The sequence below is a fragment of the Chanodichthys erythropterus genome, chromosome 1 (assembly GCF_024489055.1).
Source record: "Chanodichthys erythropterus isolate Z2021 chromosome 1, ASM2448905v1, whole genome shotgun sequence".
NCBI lineage: Eukaryota > Metazoa > Chordata > Actinopteri > Cypriniformes > Xenocyprididae > Chanodichthys > Chanodichthys erythropterus.
In genome coordinates this window covers 7,648,204-7,670,605 of record NC_090221.1, presented here as the reverse complement: position 1 = coordinate 7,670,605, position 22,402 = coordinate 7,648,204, and the positions used below count along the sequence as shown (strand labels likewise).

Sequence of the window (22,402 nt, the reverse complement as noted above, 5' to 3'; positions counted from 1 at the left end):
GCAGTCTGTGTAATTCATAAACACAACTTCATTCTTTATAAATCTCTCCAACAGTGTGTAATGTTTGCTTTAGCCACGGAGCACTATCAAACTCATTCAGAATCAAATGTAAACATCCAAAATAAATACTAAACTCACAGGGATCGATGCATGCATGCAGCATGAACGATGAACATCTTGTAAAGATCCATTTTGAGGGTTATATTAGCTGTGTAAACTTTGTTTGTTTAAAATGTTACGGTTACCAAGATACAGGGGGTGGGTCAACTTACCCACTGGCTCATCTTACCCCACTCTCCCCTACCACGACCTGAAGGCGGACATTTTTAGAATTATACTAAAATGCAATTTAATTGCTAATAATGTATAAACTATCAATCAGATGACAGAAGACATGTAGAAAAGTGTGTACAACAGATTTTTCAGCAAAGTTTTGATTATGTTGATAATTCACATAGCAAAAATATGATACAGTAGTCTTTATATTATAGGGTTAAATAATTTCACATGGGGGTTGAAATGATGCATTATTATGATATTTATTTTATTGTCATATTTACAGTACTTTCCTCCACCTGTTGCTTTGTTCTTTTTTTCAGTTGGCTCTGTAATCACCTGTGTCACAATGGGTAAATCCTGGACTAATCATCTTGTAATGCTGTTTATGTGGAGTTGCTTAAATGCCCACCAAATGGAAGATGCATTGCCTTTTCAGTTTACTCATCCAATGTACAATGTAATGATATTTGAAAATTCAGCAGCAAAAACCTTTGTCGAATGCCCCATAAAAATGGGTATTTTTATGGCGAACCAGTCCTGGGACATTTGGTACATAATAGATTCCGGGGACCATGATAATTTATTCAAAGCTGAGAAGTATGTTTTGGGTAATTTCTGTTTCCTGCGAATAAGGACCAAAGGAGGGAATTCTGCCACTCTCAATAGGGAAGTGAAAGACCACTATATACTGTCTGTAAATGCTATTGAAAGACAAACTGGTGCTGAGGCACAAACTCAAGTTAAAGTACAAGTCCTGGACACGAATGATCTCAGACCTCTTTTCTCGCCGACTACATATAGTTTTTTTGTACCTGAAAACTCACCCATCAGAACAAGCATAGGCAGAGTTTCTGCCACAGACGCTGACACAGGCACCAATGGAGAGTACTATTTCAGCTTCAAAGAGAGGACTGACATGTTCTCCATTCATCCTACTAGTGGGGTTATAACTCTGACAGGCAAGCTGGATTACTCTGAGGTGGCTCTTTATGAGATTGATGTGTTGGCTGTGGACAGAGTACTTAAACTCTATGGGAGTAGCGGCAGCAGTAGCACAGCAAAGCTAAAGGTGCACATACTGCAGTCCAATGAACATGCACCTGTTATCACAGCTGTCCCCTTAACTCCATGGAACGCAACCAAGGAATCCACTTATGCGTATGTGACTGTAGAGGATGGCGATGAAGGGCAGAACGGCGAGATTGCCTCTTTGAGCATCGTAGCTGGAGATCCGCTCCAGCAGTTCAAGACATTCAGAACAAACCCTCGGAGCAAAGAATACATGATCAAGGCCATCAAAGAAGTGGAATGGGAGGGTTATAGTTTTGGGTACAATCTTACATTGCAGGCCAAAGATAAGGGAAATCCTCCAAAGTTTTCCTCAGCGATAGTTGTGAGGGTGAGATCGCCCGGCCAATACACAGAGACTCCTACATTTGAGAAGAGCATCTATAGAGTAACTCTCAGTGAGTTTGCTCCACCTCACTCTCCTGTTATTATGGTCAAAACTGTACAGAAACATTCTAAGATTAAATACATGTTAGAATTTAAAATGCAACAACATGAAAACCCGTTTGTTATTAATCCAAACACAGGCCTTATTACCACCACGGCACCTATAAAAGCAGAAAGTGTCAGTCATTATGAATTTGATGTTGTTACCAGTGACAGGCGAGCAGTGACCAAGGTTGTGGTCAGTATAAGTGACGTGAACAACAACGCCCCAACCTTTCAAAAGTCTAATTTTGAAGCCAGTATCGCTGAACATGTGCCTATAGGGACCAGCGTCTTAACAGTCAGCGCTACTGATAAAGATGACGGGGAAAATGGCTATGTCACCTACAGTATTGTCAATGTGAACAAACAGCCGTTTGTAGTGGATTATTTCACCGGTGTCATAAGCACCGCAGAGGATCTGGATTATGAGATAATGCCGAGTAAATTCTCCCTAAGGATTCGGGCCTCAGACTGGGGCTCCCCTTTCCGCCGCGAGGCAGAGGCTGCTGTTTCAATCACTCTCACTAACCTCAATGATAATAAGCCTCAATTTGAGAATATCGATTGTGATGTTACCGTGCCAAGATCTCTAGGAGTTGGTGAGCAAATAATAGTGGTGTCTGCCATTGATGCTGATGATCTTGGCATAGTGCAGTACACAATTGACTCTGGTAATAACATGAATCTTTTTGAACTGGATTCCAGCTCTGGGGTGCTGACACTTAAAAAGTCGCTGAGGGATGGCGATGCGGCGAAAAAATCTTTCCACCACCTGCAAATAACTGCCAGCGATGGAGAAATATCAAGTACTCCTATGTTCTTAAATCTAACAGTTGTTAGTGCTTTTAAACACGTCCACTCCAAATGTGCACAGACTGGCGTTCTGAGAACCGTAGCGGGGCTGCTGCTTTTTGGCTCTAAACTACACAGTCAAAAAGAAGCAGAGGATGAATTCACAGACATCCATTCAGTTAACCGCCACGCTCCACGGTTTATAGAGTCCACTCCAACTGTAATAGAAGTTAAAGAGGACCTTCCTGTGGGGACAAGCGTAGCACTCCTCAGAGCTGCCGATTCTGACTCTGGCTTCAATGGGAAATTGCTTTTTGTGATCGCAGGGGGAGATTTTGATAGCTGCTTCACGATAGAATCTGACACAGGGTGGCTTAAAGTTTTCCAGCCACTTGATAGAGAAACAACAGACAGCTACACTCTCAACATCACTGTTTATGACCTTGGCTTACCGCAGAAATCCTCATCTCACATTTTAGATGTTCAAATTTTGGATGCCAATGACAATAGTCCTAAGTTCCCTCAGCATGAGTATTCGGTGGATATAAGTGAGGACACTGCTATAGCAACAGAAATCATACAGCTTGAAGCAAAGGACAAAGATTTAGGGGTAAATGGAATGGTTAGGTACTCGTTTCTTACTGAAACGGACAAATTTGTCATACATGAAGAAACAGGGATTGTAACTGTTATTGGTCTGTTAGACAGAGAGTCCATGCCATCGTTTGTTTTGAGGGTGGCTGCTTTTGATGCAGCAGTTGATGAGCCTAAAATGGTATCAACAGCATTGTTACATATTAATTTGAAGGATGTGAATGACAATGCCCCTACATTTATACCCCAACAATACCATATCAGAGTGAGAGAAGACATTCCAGTGGGCACCTTGGTGCTCTGGCTTGAAACTCACGATCCTGACCTTGGCTTGTCTGGGCAGGTGAGATACAGTCTAACAGATGGGGAAGATGGAAGCTTTCAGCTGGATAAAATGACTGGAGCTGTGTACGTCTCTCAGACTCTTGATTTTGAAACAAAACAAGTATATAATCTGACAGCAAAGGCCAAAGACAGAGGCAAGCCGAACCCTTTATCCTCAACCTGCTTCATTCAAGTAGAGATTATGGATGTTAATGAGAACATGTACCGCCCCTCTTTCCCATTCTTTGTGGACTGGGGTGCTGTGAGTGAAGACGCCCCAGTTGGCACCTCTGTTATGAAAGTTACAGCTCATGATGAGGACAGCGGCAGGGATGGAGAAGTTCGCTACTCCTTACGAGGTGGTTCAGGCCTCGGGGTGTTTACCATTGATGAACAGAGCGGTAAGTTCATTTGTATTCTTTATTGCTCTTTTTGTTCTGTGCCAAAATTAGTCTGGTTCTTTGGGTTTATTTATTCAAAACAAATAAGTCATCAGTAAGTATTAAGGAATCCACAAACTAAATCTAAAAACAAGACAAACAAACAAAGAACTATTTTGAATGAGCATATCATGGAGGCTTATAAATTAATTTTCATGGTCATCTTTTTTTCTAAAATCTTTCTTTCTTTCTTTCTTTCTTTCTTTCTTTCTTTCTTTCTTTCTTTCTTTCTTTCTTTCTTTCTTTCTTTCTTTCTTTCTTTCTTTCTTTCTTTCTTTCTTTCTTTCTTTCTAAAGCATTTTCACACTTTCAAACTACTGGTTGATCCAAAGTGCTGTACAATACAGGTAGAATAAAACGAATAAGAGACAACAAAACATCGAAACACAGCATAACAATACAGTTTACATTGCTAGATAAAACCTATTGACAGAAGATGATTTTTAAGCCGGTATTTAAATACAGACAAAGAGGGCGCAGCTCTAATAGAAGCTGGTAAATTGTTCCAAAGAGTAGGACCAGCAGCAACGAAGGCTCGATCACCTCTGCAATGGAACCTAGATCTAGGAACAGAGAGGAGACCAAGATTACTGGATCTTAGGGACCTATTTGGTTTATAAGTAGAGATTGCCTCGGAGAGATATGATGGGGCAATCTGCATGAAAAACAAAGTGCATTTATTATTATTATTCTTTGTTATTGAACACTTATTGCTATTTTTCTATAATTCTAGTACTGACTTATTAGAGATTGCCCCACAAAATATTTGGACACTTAAACATATATTTCTTTGCATTGTGAATGTCTTAGAAGTGTCATTTATATAGAAAAATATAGTAAATATAGCTTTTCAAGCAAGACATTTAATATTATATTTTAAAACAATAGATATTTTGTTCAAAATTATGGTTATGGTTAATTAACTTCTGTGCTTACTCATGCAAGGACACTTGCATGAGTGAACTTGAAGGGAACTGAATTTATACACTCTTAAAAAATAAAGGTTCTTCATTTGCATCAATGGTTCCATGAGGAACTTTTAACATCCATGGAACCTTTTCATTGCATGAAAATTTCTATATAGTGGGAAAAGGTTCTTTACATTATTAAAGTGTTCTTCATGCTGAGAAAAAATGGTTCTTTTAAGACCTGTTCACTGAAAGGCTTTATGGGAACCCAAAATTATTCATCACATCACTGCAAAATTCCCCATTTGAAACCTCTAAAACATCCACTAAAAATCACCTTCATACCAGTTAAAAGTAATTTGTTAAATGGCTCACTGAAGTGAAGTTAGTTGTAAGAACAACTTTAGTGGTGTTATTTGTTAGCAGATGTTTTGTTATTTGTTAGTTGTTTTGCTCTAATGCAATAAAATCCATTCATTTTAAGTGTGACTGAAGTGTACTCTTCAGGTCCACTCTATGCATCTTTAACAAACAAGGATTGAATTTTGTTATTTGTACCATAGTGCTATCTAAAGACACATGAGAGAGACAAAATGAAAAAGAGAGAGAATAAGAGTGCGAAACAAAGAGCGATGTGGGCACTTTCACCCTCAGGAAAGAGCTTATCACGTTTTACTCGAGTTGTAGAATCCACACTGCTACCTTTAGAACAAAGCCCACAGCGTGAAAGCAGACACTGCGTAGAGACAGTCAAACAAAAAGAGCTACCTCATCTCCCCTTACCCTCTTATTCACTCAATATTTTATTTACAGTGTCTGCCCTTTACACATTTAATCTTTTATGCAAATGTCCGTGTTATGAATTTTCAGTTCCCTGCTAGATAATAGATCCATTTTTTCGCTTCTGCTGTATGTTGATTACATTTTCCATTTTAAAAGAACATTATTAGCACTGTGTAAGTCATTTCTACTTTGTATGGTTAATTTCTGCCTCATCCTTATCTAGACTTCAGAGTTTGCAATGCAAAACTCCCAGTGCCATGTGACAAGATTTTATGGCAGCACCGTTGGTGCTGTCTCAGTCTAAATATTTAAAGTGCTTCATGTAGTGCAACATGTTCCTTCTTCTTTTCTTTGTCACAGGCATTATAAGGACACAAGAGACACTTGATCGTGAGACTACTAATCATTACTGGCTCACAGTCTATGCTACAGACCAGGGAATTGTGCCACTTTCTTCATTTGTGGAGGTCTACATCAAGGTTCAAGATGTCAATGATAATGCTCCTCTGACAACAGAGCCTGTGTACTACCCTTCTGTATCTGAGAACTCTCCCAAAGACGTCTCTGTCATCCAGATCCAAGCATTTGACCTGGACTCTGAATCAAGTGATAATCTCTCATATAAAATAACCAGTGGAAATCCACAGGGATTTTTTGCCATCAACTCCCAGACAGGTAAATTGATGTCTCTCATCAAAACTTCTAAATCCCAGCATGTGTATTTGTGTTTAAAATATGTAAAAAAAAAAATAAATAAAAAAAAAAGAATTTTATATTATATTTATACACTGTAAAAAATTATTTTCATGATTTGTTTTTAGAACTTTTTTTTTTTGTCAAATCAACTTAATGTTGGTAATTAATGTGGATTAGATAACATAATATTTTGAATTTCTGTTGATTAAACCAATTTACTTCATTGTATTAACTCAAAATTTTAAGACAACCAGGTAACTTACTTTTTTTATAGGATTAGTTCTCTTTAAAATGAAAATTACCCTAAGCTTTACTCACCCTCAAGCCATCCTAGGTGTATATGACTGTCTTCTTTCTGATGAAAACAATCAGAGAAATATTAATACATATCCTGACGCATCCGAGCTTTATAATGGCAATGAATGGGGGTCACTAGTATGAGCTGAAGAAAGTGCATCCATCTACATCCATCCATCATAAATATGTGCTCCACATGGCTCCAGGGGGTTAATAAAGTCCTCCTGAAGCAAAATTATGCATTTGTGTAAAAAAATATCCATATTTAAACAAGTTATGAAGTCAACGAAGAAAGCGTAAACTGGTGTTGCGTCAATTACACCTTTTCCGTAAGTTGAATAGTGAAGACGTAGGACGTAGTGTAAGCTTTGTGAGTTTTATACTTTCTTTGTACATTGAATACGGAAGGTGGCTTGTGCGGAAGCTTTATATTTGACTTCATAACTTGTTTAAATATGGATATTTTTTTTACACAAATGCATCGTTTAGCTTAAGAAGGCCTTTATTAACCCCCTGGAGCTGTGTGGAGCACATATTTATGATTGATGGATGTGGATGGAAGCACTTTCTTCAGCTCATACTAGCGACCCCCATTCACTGCCATTATAAAGCTCGGATGCATCAAGATATTTATTAATATTTCTCAGATTGTTTTAATCAGAAAGAAGAGAGTCATATGCACCTAGGATGGCTTCAGGGTGAGTAAAGCTTGGGGTAATTTTTGAAAGTGAACTAATTCTTTATGTTAAACCAACAATTCTTTTTTACAGTGTATATATTTTTTAATTTATATGAGTTTTATCATTATTATTATGATGAAAATGAAATGCCTAGTTATGCTCTGTTTTCTTGCTCTGTGTTATTAAAGCAATGCTTTTCATGTTTCATATGCAAAAAGGAGCACCTTGAACATTTAGTAAACACAATTTAAAACATTTTACCATTTATTTGAATATATACACAACTAGAGATGAATAAACGTCCACACCTGTGAGGGATTTCAAAAATGTATGAATAATACATATGTTGAACATAAAATAACTTTTGACATGAAATATATTTTCTGAAGTTTTTATACAGTATATAGACATAATTGATATTCATACCAGCTGGTTAATTACATTCACTGAGCAGCACAAGTAATGAATGCAGCTAATTAATTTGACGCGCCAATTGATTTCTCCTCCACCAAATTACTTGCCACACTCAGTCAGCTCAGCTTAAAGTCTCAACAGTACAAGTAAAAAAAGTTTTTGAAAGGATTTTGCTGCCAAAGTCAATTGAACAGACTGATCTTAGTTGGTACATTGAGAACTGAATGTTTTCCTGAAGAAGAATTGTGACCGTTCAGAGAGCGTTTCCAAGAACAGTGAGCATAGTACACTCTAAACTGTGACTCTTTCTCTCTTTTCTCTCTCTCTTTTGCAAAAAATACATGAAGGAAACACTCTCTGAGGAGAATACAAAATGTAGGGTAGTTTTATCTGTCAAGCCTGAATGTTTCTTTTTTTAGTTAAGACTAACCCAGTATGTGGAGAACAGCTTGAATCTTTTATTACTGATAGAAAGTTTTCTTATTCAGTGGAAGAAACAAACTGAAATGTACCATTTGTCATTTCATGCACAGGGTTGGTGACAACAACATCACGGAAACTGGACAGAGAAAAGCAAGCAGAACATCTTCTTGAAGTAAGCTTCACCCTGTAACTCATGCCATTGCCTTGTATTTACTTCCACAGAAGACAAAGGAGAATTTTCTTCACACATCAATAGAACATTGTGACCACATATCTCCAGCTCCAAAAAGGACACAAAAAGCACCATAAAAGTAGTCCATACTCTGTTTTGTCTGATTCATGAATGAAATGCTCTTTTGAGACATTCTAATTTTTTGTTTCACTGACACCATATGGGTTTAAAACAACATAATGAACATGATTTTTTGGGTGAACTGTTTATGTTGAAGAGATACTGAAGTTTACATTTAATTTAACACATTTTATGCCTCTCTCATGTTTGCTTTGGCAGTAGTTTCTCAAGCGCTCATGCATGAGATCTGTTTTTTTCTTAAACAGATCACTGTTTCGGATGATGGCAGTCCATCCAAGTCTACATTGGTTCGTGTGATAGTCAACGTATTGGATGAAAATGACAACAGTCCCCAGTTTCTGGAAAAGATCTTTAAAATCAAGCTGGTGGAACGACCAGAGGCAGTCGAATGGGAGCCAATTTATCGAGTGATTGCTTATGACAGAGATGAGAGTCCCTCCTCTGATATCTCATACACAATCGAGGAGGGTGAAGAGCACAGGAAATTCTTCATTGAGCACACAACTGGGTTTGTGTTCTCCAAAGAAGCTTTTTCAGCAGGGGAGTATCATATTCTCACGGTACGTTTATTTCAATTCCTAGACTCCAAATGGTGTCTGGCTTAATAGAGTTGTATTTGCGGCTTCAGAATGAATAGACACATCCCTCTGCATATTTTGGATCCAAGTGGATTTTGAATGCAACTTCTAAATGATAGAATATTTTGTTAACTTTGATAATTAAATTGAATAAATATTGTGGCATAAATCACCCATTAACAAAATAATACAGTATGCCCCATACAGTATACCAATAGGCTCTTGACATGTCTATGTCCAAAACAAGGTAAAACACTCACACTGCTGTCTTGCAGATTAAAGCATCAGACAGTGGCAAGCCTTCAAAGTCATCCATCTGTCGGTTGCACATTGAGTGGATTCCAATGCCTAAGCTGGCTAAACAACCGCTGGCGTTTGAGGAGATTCCGCTCTCATTCTCTGTGATGGAGAATGATCCAGTGGCCCATATGGTGGGAGTCATCAGCGCTCAGCCACTTGAATCTCCTGTATGGTTTACAATCAAAGGTAAAGATATAAAATTCTGACATTTAGTCACGCTCATGTTATTCCAAACCCACACGACTCTCTTTCTTTAGTAAATCACAACAGGAGACAGTTTTGAGAGTATGCTGGATTTCATGCAATTAATTTGAATAGGAGTTGGAGCTTCCAAGCTTCAAAAAGGACACAAATTCATAATATAATGTTTCCATGAAAGTGTCCATATGACTCGTGTGATACATTTCAAGCCCACTGAAGTCATACGGTAGCTTTAAGTGAAGAACATCCTCAAATTTACGCTGTTATTCACTGATAATCTTCCACTCCAGTGGTCTGTTAATGGGGTTAGTTCACCCAAAAATTAAAATTCTATCATTAATTACTCACCCTCATGTTGTTCCACACCCGTAAGACCTTCGTTCATCTTCGGAACACAAATTAAAATATTAATTTGGCTCAGTGAGGCCTGCATTTGAAAGCAAGTTAATTTACACTTTCCAATGCCCAGAAAGGTTCCAAAGTTATATTTAAAACAGTTCATGTGACTACAGTGGTTCAACCTTAATGTTATGAAGCAATGAGAATACTTTTTGTGTGCCAAAAAAAATAAAATAACAACTTTATCTAGTGATGGGCGATTTCAAAACACTGCTTGGGTGAACTCTGTGATTATTCTGTGAGTTAAACTCCAGAATCGATGACAAATGATTCATGCATGGCCATTGTTACTTGAACTTCTATCATGAATCGAGTGATAGTTCACATAAAAATGCAATTTCTGTCATCATTTACTCACCCTAATGTGTTTCAAAGCTTTATGACTTTCTTTTCTCTGTTTAACACAAAAGAATATATTTTTAAAAATGTCCTTTTTTTCCATAATATGATAGTCAATGGGTTCCAACATTCTTAAAAAATCTTATACAGGCTTAGAACGACTTGAGGGTGAGCAAATGATGACAAAATTCATTTTTGGGTTTTAATTTCATTTAAACTTCAGTCTAATCCTCACAGAATGTCTTTGAATGGCTTCAGAAGACATATCACATGAGTCATCATGTATCACTTTTTATGATACTTTTATGGTTCTTTTTGAAAGTTTGAAAGCCTCAGTTCACATTCATTGTAATTGCATGGTGGAAAAAAATTGTCAGTACATTTCTCCATTTATGTTCGGTAGAAAGAACATCATAAGGGTTGGAACTAGATGAGGGTGAATAAATGGTGACAAAATTGTATTTTTTTTTTTGGGTGAAGTGCTCTTTTGGAAAAGAAATAGCCAATAAATACAATGTATTGTAATCCCTAGTCATTCTTGATACGTAAGCTTTTAAAGTTCAGATGCTCTTCAATAACCCAACCTTGATTTTCCTCTAATCAGCTTTCAAATCTTATTTAAAAAAAACTGTTTTTCCCCCTGCTGCCTTTTTGTCTGCCTTATCTGCCTTTCTTTTCCTGTTTCTCTACTCTTGCTTCACAAGGAGTCACAAATGTTAAAGAAGTTTTTCACATCCTACAGATGGCTTGTGACCTGAACTGTACAGCAGGTATCTGCTGATAAATAGAAATATTGCTTTTTATTTTTCTTACAGCTCTAGCATTATTTCCTGTCACATCTACCAGAAAGAGTTCTGAATTTATATTCTGTTGGAGATATATTGCACAATATTTACTTTCTTTGAACGTTTGCCACTTTAATAGCTAATGCAAATTCTATATCATGCAAAAATTCCACCTTAGTGAACAGCATGAATATGTGGCCTCTGTTTGTTTTGGTACTAACAGGTGGAAACATTGACAGCCGCTTTGATGTGGATAAGGCGAGCGGCACAATCATCATCGCTGGAGCTTTAGATGCTGAATGGCAGTCAAATTACAACCTCACTGTTGAAGCAACAGATGGAACAAGATCTATCAGCACTCAGGTGTTTTGTCTTTAATGGCACTTACCAAGAAATTGCCCATGCATTTGTAAAATTGGATTGGTTGAATAATGGATGGAGAGAAAAGAAAAATGATGCACATCTTTGCTTTGACAAAGATTGTGTACGCGTGGTTCTGTATTGTGACAGGATAATTATTTTGTTGCTTAGTATTACCTATTCATTTCACCACTGCTCGAATTGCAAAGGATGAACAAGATTATATGACACACAATGAATGCCAGGTTTAAATTCATCACAAAGTGAACATATCATTTAGCTTATTTCTGAATGTTTGATATCTTAATCTTTTTGATCAAGTGTTGAAAAAGTAGCTAAAAGAAAGACATATAGTTGTAAAAATTTCACTCATTTCTCTTGATACATGTGACATTACATATTCCAAAAAGATCAGATTTAGTCTTAATAGAAAATATTCAATTTCATGTTAAAAAAAAAAGATAACCCAAGTAGCTGGAATGTGCCCTGGCACCTGCATACTGAGATATTATTGGACACACTTGGCTGGAGTCAAGCTCACTGCTGTCTTTCTAATGTACAAGTTACCATTGTCCTTTTGTCATGGTGTGAACATACCTCTCCTTGGGCGATACCTGCATGTATCAGCCAAGCCAGCCAGCCTTATCAGGTCACAGTGTGAGACTCATCCATCAGTGTGAGCAGACCCAGAGGCAAAGAATGATGTGAGAGGGAGTAATGTTTTAAAAGAGAGCTCCGTTTCAGCCCTCAGCCCATCTCTCCTGTTGCAGAGAGCATTGCCCTCCAGGAGATTGCACTCTGTGCAGTTTGTCATCCTATAATGGGCTTCTTACTTGTGGGTAGTTTCAGGGTCTGTGTGAATTAAAGATTTTCATAAATTTGTGTCTCAGGTCAAATAATATATACTGGGTTTCATTATGTCCTTGTTGCTTGAGTAAACATGCTTCTTCCAAAAGGAAAAAAAAAAAGTAAATCTAAATATGATTTTGACTTTTTAAAGAGTGCTTCCTTAAAAGCTACTGGATTTTTTGTATCCTTTGTATCCCATTTGATTCTCAACTGATCTCTCCACCCATTATAGTTAATATAAATAATCATATACTTTAAATATATAATATAATATAATATAATATAATATAATATAATATAATATAATATAATATAATATAATATAATATAATATAATATAATATAATATAATATAATATAATATAATATAATATAATGTTTAACAAATACATATATACCATATTTACTGTGTGGATTGTGCTTTGTTAAACAGGTCATAATTCAAGTTCTTGACTCAAATGAACATCGCCCCCAATTTGGCCAAAACCAATATGAGATAAGTATTCCAGAGAAAACTCTACCTGGTATGAAGATACTGGAAATAAATGCAACAGATAAAGATGAGAAGAACAAATTATCCTACACCCTGTTGAGCAGCACAGACTTACTTAGCCTGAAGAAGTTTCGTCTTGATCCTGGGACAGGCTTTCTGTACACTGCTGAAAAACTGGACCATGAAACCATGCGCAGACATATCCTCACAGTAATGGTAAGGTCATGTATAAACTTTTTTTTTTGTCCACTACACTAGGTATTAGGACTGCATTTAACAGCTGTCAATACATTATTCCAGGTTAGGGATCAAGGTGTGCCTGTGAAGAGTAATGTTGTGAGAGTGATCATCAACGTGGAGGACAGTAATGACAATGCACCATGGTTCACCAGCTCTCAGTACACCACCCGTGTGTTTGAAACAGCTGCGATTGGTTCATCGGTATTACAGGTCACCGCTCTGGACAAAGACAAAGGCCTAAATTCTGAAATCCTCTACAGCATAAATTCAGGTACAGCTTATCTTTACTAACTCTGTCAAGTCATTGGAAGTTTTATTGGCAATGTAAAAATACCCAAATATTATTTATTTATGGACATCCTATATATGCACTAATAATACCACAAATAATACATTTTGTATCAAATACATTAACAATTGCTCTATTTTTAAGCTTTATATTTTCTCTCTGATGGTGTAGGAAATCATGGAAATTCCTTCAACATTGATGAGTCTTCAGGCATTGTAACAATTGCAAGGGAACTTGATCGTGAATACAGAGACCAATATGAATTGTTAATAAAAGCCTCTGATAAAGGAGAACCTCCTCTCAGTGTGATTACAACCGTCCAGGTCACAGTCACTATCTCGGATAATACCAAGCCGAAGTTCCCCTTCAATTCAGTATTGGCTGAAATCAGTGAATCTGCTCCTGTTGGAAGTTTTGTAACTTTAATCTCTGCTTACAGTCAATCAACCATCTTCTATCAGATCAAAGAGGGAAATGTGAACAATGCGTTTGACATCAATTCAAACTCTGGTGCTATCATCACAAGGAAAAAACTGGACTTTGAAACCCTTTCGTCATATAAACTGATTGTGCAAGGTTCAGACATGGCTGAAATGTCAAGCAGTGTCACAGTGAACATTCATCTAAAGGATGAAAATGACAATGCTCCTGTTTTCACTCAACCTGAATTTACTGGCTTCATCAGTGAGTCGGCCATTGTTAGAAGTGTGGTTCTGACCTCTCAGAACGTTCCGCTTGTTGTCCGTGCAACAGATGCTGATCAGCACTCAAACGCCAGGCTTGTCTATGAGATTATGGAGCCATTCGCTCATAACTATTTTTCTATCGATTCTGGGACTGGAGCTATTCTGACTCTCAGTAACCTCGATTATGAGCAGAGAAAGGTGTTTAACTTCAGAGTTCAGGTCCATGACACTGGGATGCCACGTTTGTTTGCTCAAAACACAGCCAACGTGACTATACATGTCATTAACGTCAATGATTGTGCTCCTAAATTCACTCAGGATTCATATGAGACAACACTCCTCCTTCCAACCTACAAAGGGGTTAAAGTGACAACAGTAAAGGCTACAGATGAGGACTTGCTGCCAAACACCAAACTACGCTTTGAACTTGTAGATGGCAACATAGGGAACAAATTCCTGCTTGATCCAACTTCAGGTGATATTTTTGTGCAAAATGCTACACAGTTGCGGAGCAGGTACAGACTGACGATCTGGGTTTTTGATGGAAGTTTTACTGGCACTGCAACTGTGAAAGTCAATGTTAAAGATAATAAAGGTCACAATCTGAAATTCACTCAGGAAATTATCACCACCTATGTGCAAGAAAACTCAACAGAGAAGAAGACCCTGGCAATCCTCTCTGTAGTTGGAAATAGAGTCAATGAGCCTTTGTTTTATTCTCTTCTCAACCCTAACAACAAATTTGAAATAGGACGCACATCAGGAGTGCTTTTCTCCACAGGCATCCCATTTGACCGCGAAGAGCAGGATTTATTTGAAATCTTTGTTGAGGTTACAAAAAAGTCAAGGTTGAATGGCACCGCCCACATGCTTGTGAGAGTGCATGTTGAGGATGTGAATGATAATGCCCCTGTCTTTGTCGATCAGCCCTATAGTGCCGTTGTTCAGATTGACAAAACTGTGGGTTCAGTTTTCAGGAAGGTGACCGCCGTGGACAAAGATATTGGCAGAAATGCAGAGGTTACATACTATTTGAAAGGGCATGATAAATATTTTCAAGTAAGCCCATCTGGAGAAATGTCCCTTAAGAGACCTTTAGAGCTTGAAAACATTGGCAAGTTCGTCATTAACATCACTGCGCAAGACGGAGGCAACCCACCGCTGTTCTCAAAAGCAGAGGTAGTTATTTCAGTGGTGAACAAAGCCACACCAGTGTTCGAAAGACCTTTTTACAAGATTGTAATCCCTGAGAATGTGCAAGTTCGTACTTCTATACTCCAAGTCGTGGCCAGTCAATCTGCAGGACCTTGTACGTTCTACAGCATCAGTGAAGGGAACCCATTCGATCAGTTCTACATTAATTTCAATTCGGGACTCATTGAAGTCGTCCAGCCATTGGATTACGAGGCTCATCCCGCATATCGGTTGAGTGTCCAGGCGACAGACTGTCTAACCGGGGCCAACTCTGATGTTTTTGTAGATATCATATTGGAAGATGTCAATGACAACACACCCAAATTCGAAGTGGCAGTGTATTACATCAGCATCTCTGAATCGGTTGTAACTGGAACCTCTGTGTTACAAGTGGCAGCCATGGACTCTGACACAGGAAGCAATGCAGTATTGTTTTATCAGTTGTATGAAAAGGATGGAGCCACTTCAGATCATTTCAGAATAGATGTTGAGAGTGGAGTCATTTGGACTGCAGGACTATTGGACCATGAAACCCAATCGCAGTATGAACTGATTGTAAAAGCTATTGATGGTGGAGCGTTTCAGCTGTCTGCTGAGGTCCAAGTGATCATATATGTAACTGATCTTAATGACAACCCACCTGTTTTTGCGCAGCAGCTTTATAATGCCACAATAAGTGATATTTCTTCTCCAGGGCAACTTGTGACCTGTGTTAAAGCATATGATGCTGACAGCAGTGGAACCAGTCAGCTGAAGTATGCTATTTTGTCTGGAAATGACAACAATATCTTCGCAATTGATGCGTCAAGTGGAGAAATTGTGATTGCCAACATCAGTCGACAGTCTCTTGAGCACTTCTACAGCTTAATTTTGTCAGTAACCGATGGTGTTTTCAGAAGTACTGCTGAGGCAAAAATCTATGTGATGGGTGAGAATAGCCACAGCCCATCATTTACCCAGAATGAGTATCTTATTGAGCTCCCTGAGAACTCTCCAGTTGGTACGTTGGTTGGACAAGTTGAAGCCACTGACAACGACCCAGGGATATATGGACAATTGACATTCTTCATTGTAAATGATATCGCCAGGGATAAATTTACCATCAATGATGATGGCCGGATTCACACAGTAGATGGTTTTGACAGAGAAAACCCAGAAGAGGAAGTGATTAGCATCCGTTTAATGGCTAAAGATGGCGGTGGGCGCTTAGGCTTTTGTACCGTTATTGTAATTCTCTCTGACGTGAATGACAATTCACCCAAATTCAGGCTCTCAGAATTTAAAGTTACTGTGCCAGGAGATGCTCCCATCGGTACAACAGTGATCAAAACATCTGCAGTAGATGAAGATGAGGGAAGTAATGCTGATATCATTTATACTACTGACTCTAATTTAGGGCACTTTGAAATTCATTCACTTAGTGGTGCGATTGTCACAAAGGAAAGTCTAATTGGACTGGAAACTGGCCTGTATTCCTTCTTTGTGAAGGCTAAAGATTCTGGAAACCCACCAAAGCAATCTATTATTCCTGTTTCAATTAGAATAGTTCCCCCTGAAACATCAATCCCAAAGTTTGCAGAGCCGTCACTGTGGTTGGAGCTTTCAGAAGACCTGGCTGTCGGAACTGAGATGGATATCTTCCAAGCCCAGAGTGAGCGGTCTGTGATCTACAGCCTTGTTGGTGGGAACACCCCAGAGAGTAACAAAGATGAGGTCTTTGCTATTGACAGCAGTACTGGAAAGCTTACACTTACAAAAAGACTAGACTATGAAACTGTCAAATGGTATCAGCTTGCAGTGCAGGTCCGAGATGTTGAAGGTGACATGGAAATGGTCTCAACTATAGATGTGAGTATCCATCTCAAGGATGTCAATGATAACAGCCCACGATTTGAGTCCTTCCCTTACCAGTCATATATTGTTGAAAACCTACCAGAAGGGACTTCTGTAGTGCAGGTCAAGGCCACTGATTTGGATTCTTGGCTGAATGGTCAGGTCACTTATACTCTGCATGAAATCCAGGAGCACCCTGATGTTCTGGAGATGTTTGCAGTGGACAGTGAGACGGGCTGGATAACCACCCTCACAGAGATAGACCGAGAAAAGACAGACCAATATCGAATCACAGTGGTGGCCACAGACAGAGCCCAAGGGCTACATATGACAGGCACTACTGTTGTAGAAGTGACAGTTCTGGACACAAATGACAATCCTCCATTATTTGCTGAAGCAGTTTTTAAAGGTACTGTGAGAGAAGACGAGTCTACACCAGGCACACTTGTCACCATTCTCAACTGTGCTGATTCTGACAGTGAGGAGGTCAACAGGAGGTTCAGCTGTTATATCACAGGTACACTGTTCATGCTAACAAATGAAACTAGTGAGAGTAATAGAATTATGGAGATCTCCTTGAATGTCATTTTTTTTACTCTCATGCCCTGTGATATTTTTGTTCCTGCAACACAAAAAGATGTACTTAAGAAGAAGAATGTCCAGACTGCTCTTTTCTATTCAATGAAATCAAATGGTGACCAGAGAATGTCAAGCTCAAAAACTTATAATACAGTTCTATAGAGTTTGTACATTACATTTCAGATAATAAGTGGTCATCTAAAGCAACATTTGCTTAAATATAAAGGCAGCTATATATGCTTCATATTATAAAGGCAAATGTCTTTTATTTTGACTTTACTAAAAGCAAACTAAATAAAATAGTGAAACATTTTTAGTTCTGTTCATTTTATTCAGATTTATTTGTAAAGTGCTTTTCACAATGCCTATTATTCCAAAGTAATGTTAAGATTTTTTAAATACCTTAAACTTTTACAACCCTAAAAATACATATTGCAAAACATATTTTCTTTTATGTTTTCCTTCTTGGTTCCCTTGCGGCCCCTTGGACCAGTTTGAAAACCCTTTGTCTGAATCCATACGATAGATTTATGTGAGAAATGGACCAAATTTTCATTTTTAGGTGAACTATCCATCTAAAGAAACTGGTATTGGCATTTCAACATGCTAATTTTCTGAGGTGTTTATTAACCTTTGGATAGTCGCAAAGAAATTACAGATCTAATGTCACAAGCTCAATTGCTGGATGTTATGAATAATCTATGATATGTATATGAGTGTTCTGTATTATACCAACGCTGATTAGAGATATTCAGAGCGTCTTGTTATTGTCCTCAGTTTCATTACATCGCCTGATTAGTATCTTGTATGCAGCTAGAAATACAATTATTCCCCAAGCTGTTTAGAATGATGCTTAACGCATGATGATTTGACTGCTAATCTTCTTATTAAATATTTCTGATTAGACCAAAGTTTTTCTTTGTTTAATATATTCAGGTGGAGACCCGCAGGGTCTGTTTGATGTGAAGCACACAGATGGTGTTTGGGTGGTCGCTGTCAGCAAAACCCTGGACAGGGAGGAGAGAGATTTCTATCTTTTAAACATCACAGCCACCGATGGAACCTTTGTGACAAAGGCTACTGTAGAGATCACTGTCCTTGATGCAAATGACAACAGTCCAGTTTGTGAAAAGGCATGTGTATATTCAATAGTCCCTGAGCTCAGACTGTGCAGAAAACTTTTAACGAATACGCACATTTTTCACAGAGTTTAGATAACGCCCATTTCTGCAGTGTCACTTTAAATTGAAATCCACTTTTGTTCTCAGGATGTGTATGTGCAAAGTGTTCCTGAAGATGCACTTGAAGGAAGACAAATTCTTCAAGTCTCAGCCACTGATGCAGATATCCAGACAAATGCGGAAATCACGTACGAGCTGAGTGGTAGCGGAGCTGAATCATTCACAGTTGACACCAAAACAGGTAAAATGAGCAAACTGGAAATATATAGTCATTTAGTCTGCATTTTATCTAAAGCAAGAGGTTAAGTATCTTATTCAAGGACATTATGGCAGTAGCCCATTGATCACTCTTTGCCAGGTTCAAGTCTACAATCTTGTGATTATCAGTCCTGGTCGTTACTGACTTTTTAAAGCATTCAGTGTTCAATGTGAATAGTGATTTTCGCAATATTGTTCCAAAGCCGCTTTTGATCGAATAATCCAATAATCCAACTCTAAGTAAACAAGTCAAAGCATGACAGTAATGGTAAAAAAAAATCCCTAAGATGTAAGCAGGATTAAAAGGAAACATTGGCAAGAACCAAGACTCAACAGGGGGAGCCCATCTTTATCTTGCTGGCATGTAGTACATATTGGTGTATTAAAATAAACAATACTGTTCAAAAGTTTGTGATCAGTAAGATTTTTTGTTTTTGAAAGAAGTCTCATTATACTTACTAAGGCTGAATTTATTTAAATAAGTGATATTGTGAAATATTATTACAATTTAGAATATATTTTTTAATTATTTTAATAGATTTTAAAGGTGCCATTGAACGTTTTTTAAAAAGATGTAATATAAGTCTAAGGTGTCCCCTGAATGTGTCTGTGAAGTTTCAGCTCAAAATACCCCATAGATTTTTTTAAATACATTTTTTTAACTGACTATTTTGGGGAATCATTAACTATGCATCGATTCAGGGGCTGCTGGCCCTTTAAATCTTGTGCTCCCTGCCCATCGAGCTCGCGACTCTATAATACAGTGCGTTTACAAAGTTCACACAGCTAATATAACCCTCAAATGGATCTTTGCTTCGGGTCATGTGAGTATAGTATTTATTTGGGCGTTTATATTTGATTCTGAATGAGTTTGATAGTGCTCCGTGGCTAAAGCTAACATTACACACTGTTGGAGAGATTTATAAAGAATTAAGTTGTGTTCATGAATTATACAGACTGCAAGTGTTAAAAAATGAAAATAGTGACGGCTCTTGTCTCTGTGAATACAATAATAGACAATGGTAACTTTAACCACATTTAACAGTACATTAGCAACATGCTAACAAAACATTTAGAAAGACAATTTACAAATATTACTAAAAAATATCATGTAATCATGAATCATGTCAGTTATTATTGCTCCATCTGCCATTTTTCGCTGTTGTTATTGCTTGCTTACCTAGTCTGATGATTCAGCTGTGCACATCCAGACGTTACTGGCTGCCCTTGTCTAATGCCTTTCATAATGTTGGGAACATGGACTGGCATATGCATACACCCCGACTGTTACGTAACAGTCGGTATTATGTTGCGATTCGCCTGTTCTTCGGAGGTCTTTTAAACAAATGAGATTTATATAAGAAGGAGGAAACAATGGAGTTTGAAACTCACTATTTTTTTTTTTCCCCCATGTACTGAACTCTTGTTATTCAACTATGCCAAGATAAATTAAATTTTTAATTCTAGGGCACCTTTAAAATGTAATTTTTTTCTGTGATGGCAAAGCTGAATTTTCATCATTACTCCAGTCTTCAAAGTCATTCAAATATGCATATTTATATTGTCTGCATTTCTTATTATTATCATTGCTGTGCTGCTTAAATGATTAGTTCATTTCAGAATTAAAAGTTCCTGATAATTTACTCACCCCCATGACATCCAAGATGTTTGTTTTTCTTTCTTCAGTCGAAAAGAAATTATGGGTTTTGAGGAAAACATTCCAGGATTTTTCTCCATATAGTGGACTTCAACAGCTACCAAGGGGTTGAAGGTCCAAATAACAGTTTCAGTGCAGCTTCAAAGGGCTCTACACGATCCTAGCCGAGGAATAAGGGTCTTATCTAGTGAAACGATCGGTCATTTTTTAAAGAAAAATAAAAAATATATACGCCACGCATTACGTAATCACTTTGGAAACGTGACGTAGATGGAAGTATCGAGCAAGTGTTTACACTAGACTAAGTCAAACGGCCTTTACAAAAAAAAGAAAGGTAAAACAATGATGTTGGACGATTTTGAAGTTGGAGGAGAATATGAGATGGAGTTTTTCGCCCTACCAAGGTACTTCCACCTACGTCACACGTGACCTTTCCAATGTGATTACGTAATGTGTGGCGCATCTCAGAGATTGTGCAAAACAAGCATTTTTGGTTAAAAATTATATAAATTTGACCAATTGTTTCGCTAGATAAGACCCTTATTCCTCAGCTGGGATCGTGTAGAGCCCTTTGAAGCTGCACTGAAACTGTAATTTGGACCTGTTGGTAGCCGTTGAAATCCACTATATGGAGAAAAATCCTGGAATGTTTTCCTCAAAAACCATAATTTCTTTTCAACCGAAGAAAGAAAGACAAACATCTTGGATGACATGGGGGTGAGTAAATTATCAGCAAATTTTAATTTGAAAGTGAACTAATCCTTTAATATTTTTGTGGAAACTGTGATACATTTTTTTCAGGATTTCTTGATGAATAAGAAAGAACAGCATTTAATTGAAGTATACCTTTTGTAATATTATAAATGTCTTTATTTTCTTTGCTGTATCCTTTATCCTTGCTGAATTAAGGTATTCATTACTAAAAAAAAAAAAAAAAAGTACTGACCCCAAACTTTTAAATTATAGTTTACATTTTTGTATTTTTCTTCTAGGTGTGGTAAAAACGCTTGTAACCCTGGACAGAGAGACGACAGATGTGTACAACCTAACTGTGCGTGCTGTGGATGGAGGCAATCGCTTCTGCCAAGCTTCTGTGGTCATCACGGTTGATGACGTTAATGACAACGCCCCCAAATTCATATCTGACCCACATCATGTGAGCATTTTTCAGAATACACAACCTGGAACGTACGTGGCACGACTAGAAGCCTTCGATGCAGATATTGGTATGAACAACTTTTCAACATAAGCAACCATTTCTATTATTTGGTAACCTTGTTTGTGCAAATTCCCTTATACAATCATGAAAAACAATGTTAGATTGTAGTTAGATGTACAGTAGTTGTTTCCAGCAGTGTAACCTGATTGAAGCAGTTGTTGCATTAGTAGTGATTAGTCTGTGCTCTGTGTGGCATTTCATCACTCTTGTCTTCACTCAGCGTGTAGCGTGCAATGGAACATATGAATACTGTATGATCTTCACTCCTTGTGCATAATTGTCTTAGCTCCCTGCGAAGGTAACAATTACTTTCTCGCAGTAGTCCACACTCTAATTTTGTACAGATATTCTGACATTTTCTGCCTTGTAAGTAAAGTTCAGATCACTTTTTCTTCTTTGACATCTCAAGCACATTGCCTGTTGCTTGTTTGACTTCAAATTTGTAACATTTCCATCATGGAAGATGGCGAGATCCCAGTCTCCTTTGTAATGATCTCTGCCGCATCATTACTTTTCGAAGCT

At 37.7% G+C, this 22,402-nt stretch overlaps 1 protein-coding gene across 1 annotated transcript in view; it reads left to right on the top strand.

The window, feature by feature from the left end:
• The first annotated feature begins 625 nt into the window (after nucleotides 1-625).
• The window catches only part of fat1b (FAT atypical cadherin 1b), a 42,544-nt gene continuing 20,767 nt past the window's right edge, over nucleotides 626-22,402 (top strand). The window contains exons 1-13 of the mRNA XM_067393755.1: nucleotides 626-3,887; nucleotides 5,978-6,292; nucleotides 8,238-8,299; nucleotides 8,686-9,000; nucleotides 9,294-9,504; nucleotides 10,962-11,027; nucleotides 11,266-11,405; nucleotides 12,685-12,960; nucleotides 13,045-13,255; nucleotides 13,445-17,503; nucleotides 18,502-18,698; nucleotides 18,834-18,987; nucleotides 21,654-21,887. Of these exons, the coding sequence (XP_067249856.1) occupies nucleotides 626-3,887; nucleotides 5,978-6,292; nucleotides 8,238-8,299; nucleotides 8,686-9,000; nucleotides 9,294-9,504; nucleotides 10,962-11,027; nucleotides 11,266-11,405; nucleotides 12,685-12,960; nucleotides 13,045-13,255; nucleotides 13,445-17,503; nucleotides 18,502-18,698; nucleotides 18,834-18,987; nucleotides 21,654-21,887 (9,502 nt within the window). The remainder of the gene's footprint in view (nucleotides 3,888-5,977; nucleotides 6,293-8,237; nucleotides 8,300-8,685; nucleotides 9,001-9,293; nucleotides 9,505-10,961; nucleotides 11,028-11,265; nucleotides 11,406-12,684; nucleotides 12,961-13,044; nucleotides 13,256-13,444; nucleotides 17,504-18,501; nucleotides 18,699-18,833; nucleotides 18,988-21,653; nucleotides 21,888-22,402) is intronic.